This window comes from Salvia hispanica, chromosome 2 (genome assembly GCF_023119035.1).
Source record: "Salvia hispanica cultivar TCC Black 2014 chromosome 2, UniMelb_Shisp_WGS_1.0, whole genome shotgun sequence".
NCBI classification, from domain to species: Eukaryota; Viridiplantae; Streptophyta; class Magnoliopsida; order Lamiales; family Lamiaceae; genus Salvia; species Salvia hispanica.
Window position 1 is genome coordinate 25,086,110 of NC_062966.1, and position 9,366 is coordinate 25,095,475.

The following is a 9,366-nucleotide window of genomic DNA, read 5'->3' on the forward strand; positions in this document are numbered from 1 at the left end:
TCCCATTCGAGCTTTCTGTTCCACCGATGATTCTCGGTTTCTAAAGGATCTACAGGTGTAGATTGAGTGTTAGGCAACTTCTTCGGTTTCCTTCTCTTTCTGGGGTTTGGTCTTTCGTCTGTGACCAATCCTGAAGTGCTTGGAGTATCTTGTGAAGGTTCTTGTGTTCGCGGTGAAATTCTGAGTTGTGCGTGCTAGTCCGTGTGTGAGAAGGCCGTGGTGATCGTTGACCGGTGAGATCTAGGGTTTCACTAATCTCTGGTTTTGAGTTCGTTCAACGGTGTTCTCCTTTGTGACTTGTTGTGAGGATTGGGGAGGTTTGAGGCCTAGTGCAGTCACTGCTGTGACCTGAGCCACTCGTGGCCCGATTCTTGGTTTTTAGTCCTTTCTTGTGGTTTAGATCCTTCGGGATCATTTCTTGTGTGACTAATCTTCCTACTAAGTGTGCAGGTACTATCGGAAGTGATGGGATCTCAAGACCAGAGGAGTGCTTGAGATTAGTCTAGTGTTCCTGATTGTAACCATTGTACTTAGTGTGTAATCGTGATACCACTGTTGTATTGGCTTGTACCATCTGAGATTAGCCATCTCAGAACCAATCAATATAAGAGGTCCCGGTAATTAGCGAATCCCGAGTGGTCTGATTCCTACACAAGATATTAGAATTTTAACACGCCCTCTCACGTGTAGGCGGTAGGCAAGAGAAGAGATAGAGAGATAAGGGTTATCCATACTTTTATAGGTGAGCTAGGATCGTTACCAAACCGATGTAGGACAAGATATTAGAATTTTAACACGCCCCCTCACGTGTGGGCGGTAGGCAAGAGAAGAGATAGACAGATAACTCCACCATCGGCTTGGGTCCGCTCTGATACCATATTAGAAATGTGCAACTCACCCCTTAAAAGGTCTTATAAGGGGGAGGGTTATCCATACTTTTATAGGCGAAATAGGATCGTTATCAAGTCGATGTGAGACAAGATATTAGAATTTTAACATCAAATCACTCGGCTTCAATAAGCTGCGAAAATATGATGAAATCCTAAGAAAATCAAAGATGGTTGAAAAGTTTTATTTTGTAGAAAAAGACGCACATTGCACACTACTTTGAAGAAATTTCTAATCATGTGTTTGATCTAGTGTATTGTCTAGGCACGTCACACCGGATAGTGTTTTTGTGTTAATCAGCAAAGTTGTTAGGTGAATTAAAATCTTACATCTGTATTCAATATTTTTTGTTTAATACAACTAGATAGAACCTTAATTACATCGTGTTTACTTTGACTTCAACCCCCTAATTAAGGACTGAAAAGTTGTTAGCTTGTGCCAAAGTCATAAATCTAAAACCAAAACTAATTCGTAGTAGTACTACACATTTTACTCATTATTACTCCCTTTCCTTTCATACACCACTTAAAAGAATTATTTGGCCATTTTATACTTTCCACGATATAAAGAATCAATCATTTTTTTATTTTTATATATGAGGCGGACCTACGTGGAGGTGTGGGGGTTCCTTGGACCCCCCACCCATTTTGCTATTAGTATACTTTACATAATTACGTCAATCTACAAGCAATTAGGTTGCTCAGTTGGTTTCCGACTTTGTCATGTAACCAGATGGTGGCGTGTTTGAATCCCACTGCAGGCCTTTCTTGATTTATTATTTTTTTTCATTGTTAGCAATGCTCAAATGCTCACAAACATAATAAGAGGAACATATCATTTTATCTTCTTCTTCTTCTTGAGCTAAGTCCAAGTTTTAAGGCACAATATTATAGTTTAACGAATATTAATACAATGATTACGAAAACTCTAAAACATATAATTACAAAATAAATTCGCCTACTATTGTGATTATAAACGGAATTAAACTAATGTGATTATAAAGTAGGAATACTATTGTTTAAATTTTTCTAATTTAGTTTTCAGCATTTGATTTTTCCTCTTTCGAATCCTCAGCTGGATCCTTCTTCAAATATTCCTTGATAGATTTAGCAATGGTTTCTGCCTTTTCTTCTTCTTCTTGAACCTGCACACCCAATTACATTCCATGTTTACTTTATGAAATAGAAAACTGTATACTCTACTAATTAATCATCCACATCAAAAAGATTATAACATTAAAATTGTTCGTGGAAAACGAATTATTAAAATCGGAAAGTGGTCAACCAGTGGCTTATTAATCATAAATTAATTTATAATTTAAAATTAAATTATAAATTAAATTATAGATTAATGATTAATAAGCCACTAGTTAGTGATTATGTTTCAATAGGGATGTCAATTCAACCCGAAATCCGTGGGCCGGCCCGAACAACCCGGTAATATGAGCGGGTTAGGGTTGTAATTTTATTACCCGAATACAAAACGGGCTAAACGGGTTGGCCCGAATGGGTTGGCGGGTTAAACGGGTTGGCCCGAACGGGTTGCGGGTCAGCCCGATGGGTTGTGAGTTTTAATTAAAAGATATTAAGTTTTAGGGGGTTTTTTTATATTTTTGAATCATCAATCTCCATTCTACATAATCATTAGTCTTATTCAATCTTCATTCTACACTTTTTCACTCGATCCCACAATATCAGCTTTCAAGTTCCATCTCAACTCATTATTGGACTAATCCATCATCTGCCACTAGTGTCTTACCACCACCAAAGCCAATCAAGACAAAATTAAGAACTAATCCATCAAAATCTTAATATATTTATCATTTTAATAATGATTCATGTAAGATATGATTTTTAATTTCCATAAAGAATTAGTTACGAACAATGCCATAATAATGACACGAGCACAAACTTTAATTTATATTGTAGTTGACCGAGATGAAAGGCTTCTTTTCAAGTACTTATTGAAGAAAACTATGAAAATTTGAAGATTTTATATTATTCTAAACTAAAAAGAAAAAGTATCTAAAATTTAAAATCATTTTATACAAGAAAATTTTGATACAAGAGATTATTTTCGAAAGCTTTTAGGTCCGAATAGCCCGATGGGTTAGCCCAAAATCCGACGGGTTAGGGTTAGGGTTGAAAATTTATGACCCGAAAAATTCATAACCCGAATGGCCCGTACCCAAATAGCCCGACGACCCGAGTGGGCTGGCCCGAACCCGAACGGGTTAGCCCGATTGACATCCCTATGTTTCAACATAATCAACAACCTTTTTGTATCCTTTGGAATATCGTCGGCGATATCCTCCGCCACCTTCTCCACCTTCTGCGCCACTTCTCCACCGCCTCCGCCACATCTTCTGCCATCTGCAGAGCGGCCATAACCTTGCCTGCACACAATGGCGGATCCATAAACTAAATACCGTGGGGTCGAACAAAATAATAATAGTAACTATTTAAAATAATTATTATTAAATTATTATTTTTATAAATATATATTTTAATTTATATTATTATTCTGAGTACCGATAGTATGCAAAAAAGATGTATAATTTTATTAGGATATTGACACCTAATATTACAAAACTTTTCAAAAATTTATTTTTCCCACGAACTTTGAACTTGACATATTATAATATCACAAATTTAAATAGTTGTTGAACTTTTCTCACCGGCAGCAAAATCCAATTTCTCCTACATTAAAATGAGATGCCTAACCAATCTGGCTTCTAGAGATTTTGTAATCCCAATTTTTTTTTAACATCCTAAGTTTTACAATTGTAAAAATAATTTAAATATGAATATGAATATTAATATTGAAAATTTTAATTATAAAATCAAAATTAGAAGAAACTAAGAAGTATTTATTTTATATTTATTGAAGTATGTGTTTATGTTAAATAAAAGGATATATTGCTGTGTAAAAAATAAATTTAACATTAAATGAAATTATTAGATGAGATATATTTTCTAAAGAACTAAATAAATTAAGAAAGAAAAATTCAAAGCCTGTTTTATAATCAAATACACATAATTGAAGATAGTTAATCTAGTAGTAGGAGTATTAATTTTAATCAAAATACACGAAATTCTATATTCTAGTATTCAATTATAGCTTGCTAGATAAATAATAATATAGGGAATAGATGGACCAAAAACATATCTAGCCGGTGTTCAAATGCCTAGAAATCAGCCAGTGCCCTAGCCTTACTTAGATATACTTGCGGGAATAGATAAATAACCCTTCTTCGTTGTTGTCTAGCCAGTCTAATCTTATTAGTTTCTGATAAGATTAACATCTTTGATTCCAACCATCACCAAATCATTGCTTATCAAGTGTGATGCCATGTATGTCATAACTACAAATGAAAATTGAATAGATGGACCAAAAACATATCTGATTCAAACCACCACCAAATCATCTCATATCTATTATATCTAGTATGTTGCACAACTAGTACAAAAAAAAAATTAAATAGATGGACCAAAATTACATGTTACATCCCAATGGTACAAGTGTGTTCTAAATTAGCATATGGTCCCATTTCTAGGGTATATTTGTTGTGATACAAACTTGGACTTTGCATTGAATGATTAACACATGCAAGAATTTGACACATTGGCATATTCTACCATGTACTGCCACACACATAGTTTTATACTCCCTGTCTCCGATTAAGAGTCACACTTATCCATTTCAGTACATCCTCAATTAAGAGTCACACTTCATTTTTACCATAAATAGTAAGGAGGTCTCACATTCCACTAACCCAATTCACTCACATTTTATTATAAAACCAATATAAAAAAATGGGTCCCACATTCTACTAACTTTTTCAACCAACTTTTGTTTACATTTCTTAAAACTCGTGCCAGTCAAAGTGTGACTCTTAATTTGGAACGGAGGGAGTAGACATCAACATCCATGAAAAGAAATAGAGACAAACATCAAGAAAAACTCCAACAAGAAGGCAGTAGTAATAAAAGTTGCTGCCACATTTCTACTGTAACAAAGAGGCAAAAAGTATAAACATTTCCGTTTCACATTAACTCATTCCTTAAACATATGTACGTGGATTCCAAATTTTTGTTACACAGCAATCCAACAACAAAAAACTTCAGTTTGTAATAGTAACAACCAACAAACAAATATAGAATCAACAACATTTCCCAACCCCAACTAAGTTTTTCTTCTCTTTAAACACAAATCAAGTAAATAAGAATTATGTGACTGAACAAAGGAAAGAAAAACCACCCTTTTCCTCACCTCATTCTTCCATTCATTCATAAGCACATAGGAACAGAGAAATGATAATCATCAACGTTTATAATTTCATAATAATCAAGTGCCAAAATCTGGACAAAAATTTGATATTTTGAGAGATGAAATTCACAAATCCTAGTCTAAAGAATGTTGACATTTATTCTTGAAGTAGCATATCTAAGATGCTTCTTTGCAAGCTTCCTTGCAATTATTTCATCCTCCATTTGGGTTCGAGAAATGCGATCCCACGGCATATTCGAGCAAAGCTCGAAAGATCGTGGATCCACGACTATCTTCTCTAGCGCAACACCATGTCGCACCAACCGCCTAATCATTTGAAGATGATTAGGCACTCCACGATACCCAAAAAACTCTACTTCCTTGATGTGAGAATAAGCCCGTTGAACTTTCTCACTGTTGTTAATCTCCAAAACTTCATAATCACTACCATTAATCAAGTATTTCATTTCCAAAACCCACGGCACATTATTTTTTGTATTGGTCTCATCTTGGTGTGACGCCTATAAAATCATTAATTAATCAACAAAGTTATTCAGTTATCTATCTAACAACAAAAGATATTGGAAAGGGGAAATTTTTTTAAAAAAAAAAGCCAATCCCTTAACTTTTAAAAAAATGATTAATTATATCATAAATTTTGATATTTTTCTTAATTACTTAGCTTACAACAGGAATTGAGACGAAATTTAGTATGATGTAGATGTAGTGATATCATAACTTTCCCATTCTTTCAATTCCCATCAGTAGTTTGAGATAAAAGATAAAATAAAATAAAAGACCAGCCACCTTTATTTTACTGTCACTTCCACTTCATACATAATTTCGACCACCAAATTTCCACAATGAATGAAATTGTCAAAATTTTGATTTATATTTGTATAAATTATGAAATTGATTAGAATTTAACTAAATTTTATGAATTTTTTGGCAATTTTAACTTAAGAAAGAAAATGAATAAGTAGTTACCTCTAGAACAAATCTTTGCAAGCAAGGTGCCACCTTAAACCACCTTATTATTGGCATGAGAGAACAATTGTCACTATAACCACTCCCAACCGCCACCACCAATTCCTTGAGTTTAGGCATCATCTTCTCCAAAGTGTCCTGTATACAATATGTATATCATCTTAATTAACATGTTGTAGCTAATTTATTGAAAATCAAATCAATCACAAGTGTACATTACATCGAGGTTAATTCTGTAGCTGGAGTATATCTTGAGCGTGTGTAGTTGTGGAAGCACAGAATCAAACATGTCTATAATGCCTCTGATGTTCATCATGTAATAATGCATCTCCTGCCCGTGTGCGGCCTTAATCCAAAGCTGAGTAAGACGAGGAACACCGACTAGCTCGAAAAGACAATGTGGTCTACCTAGACCGGCGTACTTGATGCATACAATGTTCGAATCACGAACAACAACTGAAGAGAGGCTAGGGCACTGGCTGATTTCTAGGCATTTGAACACCGGCAACGTCCCAACAACAACCTTGAGAGACGAAAGCATTTTTCCACAGCGGGACAAAGACAATTGCTCGAGGAGAGTACAGTTCCCCAACAAAAACGCCACAGCCTCATTACTCACATTCACACAATGCAAACTAAGTTTCTTCAGCAGCTTCAGATTGTCGGGGAAATTCCCTTCATAGTATGGGAAATAGTAACACTCTTCCAGTGGGTAGGAGTAGGCATACAAGATCAAATCAAGACTCTCAACCTTTCTACTCACAGCGGAGTTAACCCAGTTATCGATACATCCACTAAAAGATATAGATAAATCGAACACCACTCTGAATCTGACAAGGTTAGTGGAGGATTTGGGGAGTATGGTGAATATGTGATCAACCCATCTAACATAATCGCATCTTAACTTGTTTAACTTGTCGGGGTTATAAGGTCTCCGGTGGTGTTGTAGTAGTATTGTTGTCGAATCGAGATCAAGATCTAGTTTGGGTAAGAGGATCCACAAGTTCCTCCATCGAGAGGAAAGTAAGCTAGTCCTTATAGCTCCTTTCAAGCTCAACAAAGATAATATAAACACTAATAAATCATCAGGAAGCATGCTAATTCGATCACCCTGAAAGTGAAAACTCAACTCTATCACCTATGTATCCATTGATTTAATTAATTACAATAGTGAAGTTCGTAACAATTGAACTATGTGTTAAGTATTGCTTGCATAAACAACAGTCAATAATGATAATTAGGGAGAATTTTACCGTGTAGTCATCTTCGACTAGTCGCCTCCGTAGCCTTTTCACCATTGTTAGTTTACTCCTCAATTCTACCTTTAATGTATTTGTGTTGTGCATATGTTATATATATAGGCGATCTGTAAAAAAAGGATCAATACCAATTACCAAATCTTTTCCGTTACAAACAAATCTGTATTTTTCTAATCTGTTATCTACGTGTATATCTAATCTGTTATCTACATGTGTGTCTATATCTATATTATCGGCATTTGTATGCATAAATTTATTGCAAGTATTTATTTTAATCTCGATGAAACGTCTACCTTGGGAATTACCGCAATCTGTAAAAAAGTCTACATAATTCATAAATTAAACCTTCAAATATTTACAGTGATCATAGAGAGTGTTGCCTTTTGCATACGACAAACTTGACATAGACATGTGATGTTTGTTTGATGAAAATTTGTTTAGTTTAGACACTAAATGAGATATATATGTGATTGTTGATTCTAACAATCCTTAAATAACCGGGATGAAAACTTCAAATTTATAGTTCGATTCAATGACGGACCCATGATTTTTGTTTGATGAAAATTTGTTTAGTTTAGACACTAAATGAGATATATATGTTATTGTTGATTCTAATAATCCTTAAATAACCGGGATGAAAACTTCAAATTATTGTTCGATTCAATGACGAACCCAGAAATCTGAAGTCGTAGGGTCGAAAATAATTAATACGTAAAATTTAAATATTCTTTTTTTAGGCTTGGTAATTAATTAATGCGATCATCCATATTTTGAAAATAAAAAATACATGTCACACAAAGGGAGTGTTATATTGCTAACTCATAACTTAATTGCTAACTACAACTAAATAATAGCTATTAGATATTCAAATTAAAGGCTTAGATCATTAATCCCTTTAATTAATAAAAATGAAAATTACACGTGACAAATTGTAGACCACACGTTTTCTAAAATCCTATGAACTTAAGTTAGTTGTAGTTAACAATTAAATGATGAGTTAGCAATTGATCACTCCCATGTCACGGAATATATTGTTTAGACTTATATAACAATTTTAATATTTTAAAATTTTTTATTTTAAATTAGTGATATGTTATGCAATTTTTTTTTTATCAATTTTATTATTTTAAGTATGCTTTTGTTAACTTTTAACAATACCATTTAAATTATTTGTACTTTTAAAAATATTATTATTCCTTTTAATCTACAAATAAAAATAAACTCAAAATTAAGTTAAAACTAATGAGTCATATACTAATAATAAAACACAACTAAACTAAACAAGCACGCGTTAAATATCTTAAGTAAATTAATTAGTCATGCTAATAATAAAACACACCTAAACTAAACCGCTAGGTTTACTAAATCAAAACAGCGCAGCGCCGCCGTGTTCTCTTCTTTTCAATTTTCTCAAGAAGCTCTCTTCTCTTCATTGAAATGATTTCTTAAATGAGATATGTGATTGTTGATTCTAATAATCCTTAAATAAATTGGATGAAAATTTCAAATTATTGTTCGATTTAATTTACAATAGGACGTGGAAAACACATCAACCTGAAACATCTAAGTAGTACATGTTAAGCAGGGCCGTAGCCACCTTATGGGGATATGGGGCATTTGCCCCTCCTCATCCACTCATTTCTTTGTATATTTATACATGATTTTTTGACCATATATTTCAACCACACTAAATACTCATTCTCAAATACATAAAGCACAACAGAATAAGTCCTTACTAAACGACTTCGTGTATGAAGACACGAATTGTTAGAAGATCCACTTGACTATTTAATAACATCGTCTCCGATCAATACTCCTTCCTCTTGAGGTTCAACCTGCACATTTATAAATACATGCAGGGCTGAGTACAAGAGTACTCAGTGGACACGTGCTAAAAAGCAAAAACATACATTATATAGTTGTCATCCATCTACTGTATCACATAGGGGTTTTTCTTAAAGGC

General features: G+C 33.8%; 1 protein-coding gene across 1 annotated transcript; it reads right to left on the bottom strand.

Annotated features, from left to right (window-relative positions):
• Nucleotides 1-1,921: 1,921 nt before the first annotated feature.
• LOC125206569 (putative F-box/FBD/LRR-repeat protein At5g56810) lies at nt 1,922-7,442 on the bottom strand. The gene is made up of 5 exons (XM_048105813.1): nt 7,398-7,442; nt 6,365-7,255; nt 6,145-6,282; nt 5,313-5,678; nt 1,922-2,032 (listed from the first exon to the last, which is right to left on the bottom strand). Exons 1-5 carry the CDS (start codon nt 7,440-7,442, stop codon nt 1,922-1,924), a joined length of 1,551 nt encoding a protein of 516 aa, XP_047961770.1.
• Between the last annotated feature and the right edge of the window lie 1,924 nt (nt 7,443-9,366).

Coding starts and splice junctions, on each gene's coding strand:
- LOC125206569 (XM_048105813.1), bottom strand. CDS start 7,442: ATGGTGAAAAGGCTACGGAGGCGACTAGTCGAAGATGACTACACG. Junction 5,679..6,144: donor TGCAAAGATTTGTTCTAGAG/GTAACTACTTAT, acceptor ATGATTTTATAG/GCGTCACACCAAGATGAGAC. Junction 2,033..5,312: donor ATGCTACTTCAAGAATAAAT/GTCAACATTCTT, acceptor TTGGGTGTGCAG/GTTCAAGAAGAAGAAGAAAA.